The 11641-nt window shown below is 36.5% G+C and overlaps 1 protein-coding gene across 1 annotated transcript; it reads right to left on the reverse strand.

The window, feature by feature from the left end:
• Positions 1 to 599: 599 nt before the first annotated feature.
• On the reverse strand, positions 600 to 1523 carry LOC127194723 (putative vomeronasal receptor-like protein 4). The gene has a single exon (XM_051152288.1). It carries the CDS (start codon positions 1515 to 1517, stop codon positions 600 to 602), a length of 918 nt encoding a protein of 305 aa, XP_051008245.1. The 5' UTR covers positions 1518 to 1523.
• Positions 1524 to 11641: the final 10118 nt, after the last annotated feature.

The following is an 11641-nucleotide window of genomic DNA, read 5'->3' on the forward strand; positions in this document are numbered from 1 at the left end:
CCTTTATCATATTAAGTAAAATATAGAGAGTAGAAAAAATAATGTGGAAATATCAACTTACAACATACAATGATAAGAACTTTATAGCACTTGGCAGCAAAAGAGAATGGATATATTTATTGCCACAAATTTTATTTAAATCACATGAAATTTGCTTTGTAATTTGAACAATAAAAATTTAAGACAGTCTGTAATTTAGAAAATCAAAAAATAACTGGGGCTATACCAGCATGGCACTGGTGCCCATTGGAAATTCCAGTTTCAGGAGGTTCCACGACCTCTTCAGAAGTCTGTGAGAAGCAGGAATACACACATGAATACATTCAAGAACCAGGAATGCACACATAGATACATACAAGCACAACACTTGTACATATAAATAAAATTAAAAGAATTGTTTTATGAAGCCGGGCGTGGTGGCGCACGCCTTTAATCCCAGCACTCGGGAGGTAGAGGCAGGCGGATCGCTGTGAGTTCGAGGCCAGCCTGGTCTACAAAGCGAGTCCATGATGGCCAAGGCTACACAGAGAAACCCTGTCTCGAAAAACCAAAAAAAAAAAAAAAAAAAAAAGAATTGTTTTATGAAAGAAGAGAGAAATTCATCTTTTTTTAAAAATCTGGTGCCTCTTTGACCACAGGATTTTCAGTACATTGATTATTCTGTTATCAGAACTGATTTGTACCAAAGGAGTAATTGTGGGATAAATATTCATCACAAACTTCTGAACAGTCAGGATGACTGGGCTGTACGTCCATAAGAGGAATGGGATGCATGAAATAATGAAGTCAACCCAGTAAACGGCCACAAAGAAAACCACCAGCACCAAGATGGTCTGTGTGGCCCTTTTCTCAGGAGATGCTCTCAGTTGGCGGATGCTATGAAGATGCTTGCATTGCCTCTGATGTCTGAACAAAAGAATCACCATGTATGTGCTTGTTGTCAGCATGACTCCTACAAGAAACACATCTCTGGCAGTTGTCACTGTTAAAAGAAATCCTCTGATGATGTAGTTCATGGAGAAGAGTGAGCAGAATTTAGAGACTTTCATCTGGTTGGTCTCACTTACATTGATAAAACCACCACCATAGAAGATCCACCTACTGCTGAAGGACAAGTTGAAAGACCAAATATATAAGGAAGCATTAAAAATGTGTTTTTTCAGTTTATGTTTATATTTTGCCAACACAGAGGTACTGGGACTGATAGTGACAGCCTGAGACACACTCAGGAGGCAGGTGATGCAGATGGAGAGGCCTCTCATCACCCTGTGTATGTAAAAAGTTGCCTTACATTTGAAGTCATTCTTAACATTCAATGACTCAAATATGTCTGCAAGCCAAATTTCCCCTGCAGTGAGGAGCATCATTATGTGAATGAAGGTCAGTTGACAGGAGATCAGGTCCATGGGCTTACACCTGTGATCTAGGATTATACAGGTATAGAAAAAATTAAGAAACATATTGGCTAAGACTCCAAGTCCAGCTTGGAAATAAAGGATATTCTCTAATGAGGACATAATGGAGATGGCTTCACCTTTAGACCATAGTGTAGGAATATTTCTAATATCTGAAAAAATATTTATATTATAGATCAAATTTGCAATAAACTGGACAGTATGTATATATCACCATTCTATTTTCCTACTAATTCTTTTTTGATAATTTATTTAATTTTATTTGTGCATTGGTATAACGATATCAAATCTGATGGGACTGGAGTAACAGACAGTTGTGAACTGCCATGTGGCTTTTGGGAATCTAAACCTGGTCCTTTGGAAGAGCATACAATGCTCTTAACCACTGAGCCATCACTTCAGCTCATCCTCGCTAATTCTTGATTAACCTGTCTGGAACATTTGGTGTTCCCGACTGTACATCACACACTACATTTCCATAAACACTCTATGTATTTCCAGTACATACAGCATATTGTAGATAATAAATGCATTCATAGTCAAATCTATTCACAATTCACACTTTGTTTCCCTATGTTGCACCTGAGTCTCATGTCTTAGAAATCTAACCCTGTTTATTTAGATTGTCTCATTGTATACTTAACACCTAAAACAGCAGTGATGAGCACAGAATGTTAATTTATACAACTGAACAAACTATGTAAGTCCTGTAGAGGAAATCACAAAAGAAATACAAAAACATCAGGTGGGTAAGTCTCATATTCTACTGTTTACTATGCTCTATATTGCAACTATCCATGATTTCAACTCATAATTTCAATGCAATCACAGTGATAGTTCATTATAATCTCACTGCTTTACTCATCTGTTTATGATTCTTTTTCCGTGAAATCTGACATCCTCAGAATCTAGAATGCAAGATACAGAAACAATTGGTGACCATTAATTTACTTTCCATAACCTATTAATTGTATAATCATTATGGTGATAAATGGTCCTAGATGGATGCCCATTCAGTTTCTGTTCATATATCATGTAAACCCACGGTGAACTCTAATTTAAGATTAAAGAACTAACTCCTAGCTGTCAAGAAAAACACTAATTTTTCTTTTTTCTGGATGAGGGGAGGAAATCATTAACAGTATTATTCCTTACATCTCTTTAGCCATCTGTATTGTTATTTTACCTAACTTCCTCCTTCTTCTGTATTTACCTCCCTCACACTTACCTAAGAACCCACCCATTTTCCATTTTCCCTATCTGGTCAATTGTATCCCACTACTCACCTCTAACTTCCACTCGCTATCTTCTGTGTTTACCTCCCTCCTCCCTGCCTAAGGAGCCTGTCATCCCCATTTCCCTGATCAGATACTTGCATGCTGCCATTCTGCTCCCTATTGTTCCCACCACCTCCCCTATCCTGGCAATGGTCCCATTTTTGCTTTCTTGGTTTCTGTAGTCACTACAGGCTACATAACCACTTCTGAAGATAGTGATCTCAGAGCCTCCCACAAGAGAGGACATGCGACATTAAGACGAGTACTATTTTCCATACATTATGAAATACATGAGTTTGCTGAAGATGAAGATATAGTGAGGATCTTTTGGAATTTCTTTTTAAAAGAGATTCATTCCCGTACATTGGAAAACTAGGTCCCAACACATTTTTACAGTTTCACTCAGCAGTCTTAACTTTGGTGCTTAAAAAAGGTATTTTGATCAGGAACCACGATCATTTTGTTATTGAATTTATTTAATTAAGTAATTTAAAATCAGCTTGGCGATAGAGAAATAGAAGATTACAATACTGACTCATATTCTTGTGAGAAAAAGAGGGCTCAATTGTATTTTCAAGTTCACATGTATACGCCACAAATACAGATGCACACATGCATTTGTGATTAGTGAAGAAGTTAGTGGAAGAGATCATCCTACAACATCCGCATGAATACGACATGATGAACAACACAGGTTTTTTTTTAACCTAAAGAGCTTAGTCTAGTAGATGATATGTGCTAGAAAGATGGACGGTGGTTAAGAGCACTTTTAACTCTTGTGAAGGACCTTGGTTAGGTTCCCATCAACAGCGTGATAAATTGTAAACATGTGTAACCCTAGTTCTGAGTGACTCATTGCAATCTTGACATGGAATGCCAGTGATATACAAACATACATGAAGTAAAACACTCATATATGTAAAATAAAAATAAATATTAAATAAAGAAATAAAAGCTCCCTGATAATATTTAATTTAAGCTGCAGGCTCCAAATTAAAAGATTAGCAGCTTTATTCAATTATAAAATTGCAAATGCACACATGATGTGTGTATAATAATTTTCATTAATTATACATTTAATTTATTAATATAGCACATGTATTATTATTAATATAAAAAGATGATAGCATAAGGTAAAAAAAGATTGTAATATAAAAATTTTCCCCTAAAGGTAAGTTCTTTAAACTTTCTACCTAGTGTCTATTGTTCTGTAAATCTTTATCATATACAAAAACTGGAATACCTTGTGATTTCAGCAAGTGGCATCATCCTCTCATGCTCACTGAAGCTGAGACTAGATCAAAAAAGGTTACAAAGGCATCAGAGTTGTTAACATATGCATGCACTGAGAGAAGCCACTTTTTTTTTTCATTTTAGTGCTGAGGCTTTTCACATTAGTTTAAATTGTAATTTTACTTGTAAATACTAAAACCTAAAGTGTATTCATAAACATTCATAATAGTGGAGAAGCCGTCACTATTAAATTAGCCCAGATAAAGACTATGCAGTGTGCAGGCAGCTGTCTGAAGAGACCTGCAACACAAGAGACCAAGAGATGCTTTGTGCATACCTCTATGCTCTCCCAAGAAAAATCATGTTACTCCTTCATTGTCACAGTTTGGATTCTAGAACAGTCTTGTTTTATAAACTTGTGGAGATTTAGTAATCTAACAACATACAAATACACTTGATAAAGAGTATCATATTCCTTTTAAGATTTACCATAATTAGTGTGTAATTACCTGAAAGCTGTATGACTGCTCAGAAAACATAAGTGAGTATGGTTTTGCCTCAACTACTATCCACAAAGAGCGTAACAAGAGTAAGTCTTCAGGAACTCAGGAGATTAAGACCTTAGCCACCCACGCTAGTTGTCTGGATCCCTTTATGAAAGAGATGATGGCTGCCAGAATAAATATTGATCACTTATTGATAAGGAATAAATTCACAGCTATTTCCTATACACTTAAGTAATTTGAATGCATTGATTGTTCTGTGGAAATTGAGTTTAGTAAGAGTGTAACAAGGAGCACAGAGACACTGACTAGAATATTACAATCTCACACTTACTAACCAGCTCCCCTGAGATGAAGCAGCAGAAGAAGTGCCACTGTGAGACTGTGGGGAAGAAATCACACCCAGAATTTGGTCACAAGTTCCATGAAAATGTTCATTGGCAATGTGTGTGTGTGTGTGTGTGTGTGTGTGTGTGTGTGTGTAAGAGAGACAGCGACAGAGAGAGACAGAGACAGAGAGAGACAGAGACAGAGACAGAGAGATTATCAAATCACTGAGACTAAGAAGAGAGTAATAGCAGAAGCATAACGTCTGCCAGGGATGCTAACAATAATACAATATATCATTTGAATGAAAAACTAGGAATTATATTAAATACATTTGTGAAATAAAATGAATTATACGGAAGGTAGAAAATGTGTCCTCTGTTTTGCAGTTGACTAGATGAGATCCATGGGCCCTTCATAGTGTATCAAGGCAGATATTTAATATAAATTACAAAAACAAACTAAACTCACAATACTGCTTACAAGAATAAACTTCTATGATTTGGTTGTTATGGTATTTATACTCTGTGGCAAGAAACTTAATGGCTTTAACTGACATCATTGTGTCTTTTTAAAAGGACAATTTTATAAATTTTACATTATCTGTTTTCCAGTTTAATTTTATTATATTTGTGTCTGGCACGTCTCTCTCTCTCTCTCTCTCTCTCTCTCTCTCTCTCTCTCTCTCTCTCTCTCTCTCTCTCTCTGTCTCTCGGACTTGTGATTATAGCTACCTAAACCTACATTTATTTTCCATTTCTTTATGAATGCATATTTTAATTGACAGATGTGTTTTCTAACAATTATAAAACACATTGGGTAATTTGACTTTAAATAATTGTATACTATTTAAGAATTGAAAATATTTTTCTCTCTGCAAATAAAATGGTTACTCAATATTGTATCAGTAACAATGATACAAGATTCAATCTAGAAAACTTGAACTATTAAAACTAGATTTATTTTAATTTAAATATACAAATACCTACTGAAAATTATCCAGTTTAAATTTTTGCAAGAAAATTTAACATGGATTTAATAAAGAAGTGAGGTGAAATTTCCAGACACTTTTGAAATATCCAGAAAAGATCTACTAAGTGAGAAATCATTGCAATAGAATAAGGAAATCTGTCTAAATTTTTACAAAGACTCATTATATAATGTAAAAAAATGTGTCATGTTTTATGAGACCATGAGTAGAAACTTCTCTGAGAATTGCTACATATATACAGACTTACCAGAATTGAAAATAACTGATAAATACTAAATTAGTTAACATTTGTTGTATGTTCATATCATGTTTCACTGAATGAAATGCAACCAGTTAACTGAAGAAAATTAGTAAAATATGAACATTAAAAAACAATTCATATATATCTTAATTTATAAGTGGACTACTGTAAACGAATAAATGTCTGGAATTTTTTTTTTACCCCTCTAATATATTTCAAGTATTTTGTTACTGGGATAGAAGACTAACACAGTTGGCAATACCTACATGCAACCATAATCTTAGAATTACTAGAGTACACAGAAGAATACATACTCAGGTACAGTGGTTGAAATATTCCATCTACAGCAACTTTTTACATATATATATCAGTATAAAATAATGATTTCATTATATTTTCATTTAATATATAATACCCATTGATAATCTTCATCCTGGTAGCCTGTCCTCTTGCTCTCTAGCCAGCCTTCAGCTAGGCCCTGTCCTCTTTGCAATAGCCAGCTTTCTACTGTAATATATATTATAATGAGAAATCACATTAATTGAAATCAATGTCCTTTAATAAATCCTTATGCTGATACGCTTATGTCTAGAAGCATCTGTTGTGTCATCATTATACTGTATGACTAAAAACTAATATTCAAAGCAAAGAATTCTATAGTCATTTATTACAGAAAACCCTGCTTTATCATTAATTGAAATCAATGTCCTTTAATAAATCCTTATGCTGATACGCTTATGTCTAGAAGCATCTGTTGTGTCATCATTATACTGTATGACTAAAAACTAATATTCAAAGCAAAGAATTCTATAGTCATTTATTACAGAAAACCCTGCTTTATTCTATCACCTACGTACAGCGCTCATTATTAATGAAGAGTAAAAGAAATGCTCACCAGGCTGGGTCTTTCACAAATATCCATTTAGAGTGAGGCCCTAAAAAGTAGTTATATTATCAGCTCATCTCCCTCTAGACCCACAATGATCACGTCATCTGCAGAAGTCAATTCTGACATGGAGGTTGTTACAAAGTGGCACCATCAAATGGAAAAGTTAACTTCCTGAATTCCAAGAGACCAGTGGAGTAGGATCAGCTGAGCTCTGGGTTTCCCATGTGTGAGTTATTTTTCCCAAGCATACCTGCCTGTGATGATTAATTGATCCTAGGATTGTGAACAAAAAAAAGTAATAATGATAATATTCATTTAAAAGTAGTATAAAAACATTTCACATTCCCACCGTTACCCTCTCTGCTGCTAAAACATTTGAGATGGCTTCCATACATACTTGACAGTGTCTTCGGGGACTTGGGTAGAAACTAACAGCTGTTTGGCTAACTTTAAGGCAATGTTACAACTTCCAGACATACTTGTGTGTTTACCACACAGAAGTGAGGTAATGTAACTGTGTTATAAGTGGAAATCAGGCTATGGGTCAGGAAATGCTGCACAGATGGTAAATTGCATCCTTACAAAGTATTTTGTATGCAGGACAGCATGAAAGAAGTCTGGTGCCTCACATTTGACCATGTCCCCTGGAGGGGGAGACCTGGTGGCACTCAGAGGAAGGACAGCAGGTTGCCAAGAACAGACTTGATACCCTATGAGCATATACAGGGGGAAGTAATCCCCCTCAGGAACAGTCATAGGGGAGGGGAATAATGGAAAAATGGGAGGGAGGGAAGAATGGGAGGATACAAGGGATGGGATAACCATTGAGATGTAACAAGAATATATTAATAAAAAAAATTTAAAAAGAGAAAGAAGTCAAACTTTCAAATTATAGGTACAGTTGAGGAAAAACATTCACATATCAATAGAGCAGAGATTCATACCTATAAACTGTACAGAGTGCTGAGATTTGCAGGGTGGCCTTGCCAGGCCACAGAGGAAAAGGATATATATAGTACAAAGGACATTAAGCGATGAGGGCTCAATTTTTTTAGGACTAGGAAAGGGAGGGAAAGGGGATAAGGGAGGGATAGGATTGGAAGGTGATGAACTAGGGGCCTGCAATCAAGATGTAAGAACCTCAAGCTACAGAACAAGTATGTAACTTATATTGCTAATCCCACTACATGGGAATAGCTCTGAGACTGGCAGGGATATGAATGTCTGTGCATAGCCAAGGCTTCATGTTTGTCATAGATTCTCTATGACTTATCATCAGAGGCCATTCTTACTATGTCATGAAGGGAGATTTACAAATGTCTTACTTCTGCTCACACAATGAGTAGAGAACCAGCCTTAATTGATCTGTTCACCCCGCACACCTCATACAATTATATTGTTAGAACTGAATAATGCTTGTGAGAAATTGTGTTTTCACAACAAAAGAACCAGATGCTGATGCTGCATCAGACCTGATAGGATTCGCTCCTATCAGCATGCATGACAGTGACATCCTGCATCCTCCAGGTTCCATCCCCAAGCCCCTCAGTTACTGTCACACATCAGAATTGGACTGCATCAAGGACAGCATTGTAGAAAGCTTCTGACCCCAGTTGGCTCAGCATTTCAGAATGTCCCACACAGGACTCCTATATAAACTTGGAATTTCTCAACATTTAGAAACTGGACCACAAATACCATTGCTGGCTTACTTAACCATTTTCCCTAATTTTTATTGGAGGGTATTCAAAGGTATTATTCTCCCTAAATCAGCCTGAAGAACCCTTTAGAGAATGACACCCCAGTTCATCTAAGGGGGTTGCGTAGGCTACAGACCCTTACTTTCATCGGGAGGTGGTTTTAAGTTATTATTGGTCTTAGACAGAAAGAAACCTAGATTGGACTCAGAAACACCTCTCTTTTTCTTTATCTTTCTTCCAAAGCTAAGGAGATAGAAGCTGAAGAGAAAGAAAGAGGGAGATAGAAATATTGAGGGAGAATAGAACAAAAGGTAGATTATTGAATCTACTCCTCAACTCAAGGCCTTAATTGTTACACACAACTAAGGTTATTTTTAATTCCTTGGTATAGAATTTTGTATATTGATGAAAATCATGCTCATGTCAAAAAACTAGTCTAATTTTACCACAAGAATTTATATTCCAGGTCTAACAGATAAATATGATTCTATAGATACATAAGATAACATAGTTAAATAAGGTCTTCAAAAGCCTCAGAGACCTAGAGAATATTGCATTTAAAGATGTTTTTATTATCGTAAAGATTGTTTGACAATGCGACAACTTAACTTCTGGCAACACGCAGCATACCTGAAAGAAGATGATCAACATCAAAGAACCCACTAATGAGGTTGACTTCAAATGTGACAAACAAGCCACTGGAGAAAATGTCCTCAATTCTGCCATAGACAGTGTGCCTAAAAACGGGCAAGCTTAGATGGAAGACAAGTCATCAGCTGAACTCTGCATAAACAGGGTAAGCAAGTCCCCAGTAGTTTCTGCCTTACAATTATGTCTGTCAGAGATACAGGGGGAGAAGCCCAAAGATGATGCTCCAATGTTCTAGAGAGTGTTGGGGGACTGTTCAGGCAGTAAATGATCTCAGTCATTTTTTCATTTTGGAAGCAGCTAACCTGTACTTCCATTTCACTCAGGTACTTCAGTTTTATCCCTTCTCAACTCACTGATGGGTTTGAAGACCAGATAGTTTAATCTTATAATTAAGTTTAGTTGATTAGGGGTTAATATGTTTTTAGATCAAGAGACATATTTTAAGTTAATAGAGATGAAATATGACAGATACAGATTTTCATTCAGGAATTTAGACCTGAAAAGATAAGAAAGAGGCTTTCTTCAAGTTTGACAACTACAAGTAGCCAAATCACTATGAATGTAACATTTATATAACACATGATTTTCTCATGTTTCTTCCTGTTGTATGTAGCTTATTTATTCATGTGTAATAATTTAAATGTATGTGTTAAATGTAATTTAAAAAGAAACGTAAAATGAATAAATCAATTGAAATAAATTTTTAAAAAAAGGGAAAAAATAGATCCAAAGATAAAAAATATCTATAAACTGACTTCCTCATGTTACATGTTTTCACCCATGATAGAAGCACAGAAAGGACCATTAGTGGACTGTGTGTTAGTGAATGTTGAATAAATTTTGATAACATTTGAAGAAAAGTAAAGAAAAGAAAATGTCTCCATAAGAGCTATCTGTAGAGCAGCCATTGGAGACTACCAGCAGGAACAAGGCCTGTCCCATGACCTCTGTGCACAAATTCCTGGGTTCCAGCTCTGTACCCCCAGAGACAACAAGCATTGGTGACAAACAGAGGTTACAGCCTTCAGTGACTATCAATGACCTCCAAATTTTCCAGCCCCAGGGACAACAAGATGGCTAAAGCTCAGCATAAGAATACACTCATCGAGTTAACCCAGAAGCAGAAAGACTCACTTATATCTGCATACTAGCCCAAGGGGCGTGTCCCACCAAAGCCTTCACTTACCAGGAAACTGGGACAGAAGGGAGGACATCCTATTGGGACTCTAGATGAGAGAAGCATGGGAGAATAGCAATGTAGAAGGATCCAGAGGGTCCTAGAAACCTACAAGTAGAACATTATGATAGGCCCAGGGGTCCCGCTCAAACTAAGGCACCAACCAAGGACAATACAGGTGGTAAACTTTAAACCTCTACCCAGATCTAGCCAATGGTCAGAACAGTCTCCCCAGTTGAGTGGAGCGTGGGATATGACTTTTTCACGTACTCTGGTGCCTCACATTTGACCATGTCCCTTGGAGGGGGAGACCTGGTGGCACTCAAAGGAAGGACAGCAGGTTACCAAGAAGAGACTTGATACCCTATGAGCATATACAGGGGGAGGTAATCCCCCTCAGGAACAGTCATAGGGGAGGGGAATAAGGCAAAAATGGGAGGGAGGGAAGAATGGGAGGATACAAGGGATGGGATAACCATTGAGATGTAACAAGAATAAATTAATAAAAAAGAAAAAGAACACACTCATCCAAACCGAAAGCCCAGAACAATATTGCACCATCATAAACAAGCTGTCCTACTACAACAAACTCTGTATATCCTAATACACCAAAGCCACAGGAAATGTGTGTGTGTGTGTGTGTGTGTGTGTGTGTGTGTGTGTGTGTGTGTGCCTGCCTTAGGTGTCCTGGGCTCACTATGTAAACCAGGATGGCCACAACTTCATAGACATCTGCCTGTCTCTGCTTCCTTGAGTGCTGGAATTACAGGCATGCAGGCATGTGTCACTATGCCCAACAGCTAAAGATAACCTTATGAGTATAATGTAGGCCTTTAAACAGAAAATTAATAAACCACTCACAGAAATACAGGGGAAAATCAAACAGATAAAACAAATGAGTAAATCCCCTTTTTAAAAATACAAGAAAATACAAGCAAACAGGGAAGAATAATGAATAAAATTCTTCAAAACATGAAAAGACATATAGAAGCAATTTTTTAAAACCAAGACAATTCTAGAAATAAGAAAACCTCAGAAAATGTTCAAGATCTATACCCTCGAGCATTACCAACAGTCTACAAGAGATGGAAGAGTGAATCTCATGCCTAGAAGATGCAATACAAAAAATCTATATGTCTGTCAAATAAAATACTAATTCTCAAGTTTCTAACAGAAAACACAGAAAATGCAGAACACCATGAAAAGACAAAACCTAAGATTAACAGGAATAAAAGGA

The sequence above is a fragment of the Acomys russatus genome, chromosome 10, assembly GCF_903995435.1.
Source record: "Acomys russatus chromosome 10, mAcoRus1.1, whole genome shotgun sequence".
Lineage (NCBI taxonomy): Eukaryota > Metazoa > Chordata > Mammalia > Rodentia > Muridae > Acomys > Acomys russatus.

Bases quoted from the DNA above. Each gene is read 5' to 3' on its own strand.
- LOC127194723 (XM_051152288.1), bottom strand. From the start codon at position 1,517: ATGTCCTCATTAGAGAATATCCTTTATTTCCAAGCTGGACTTGGAGTC.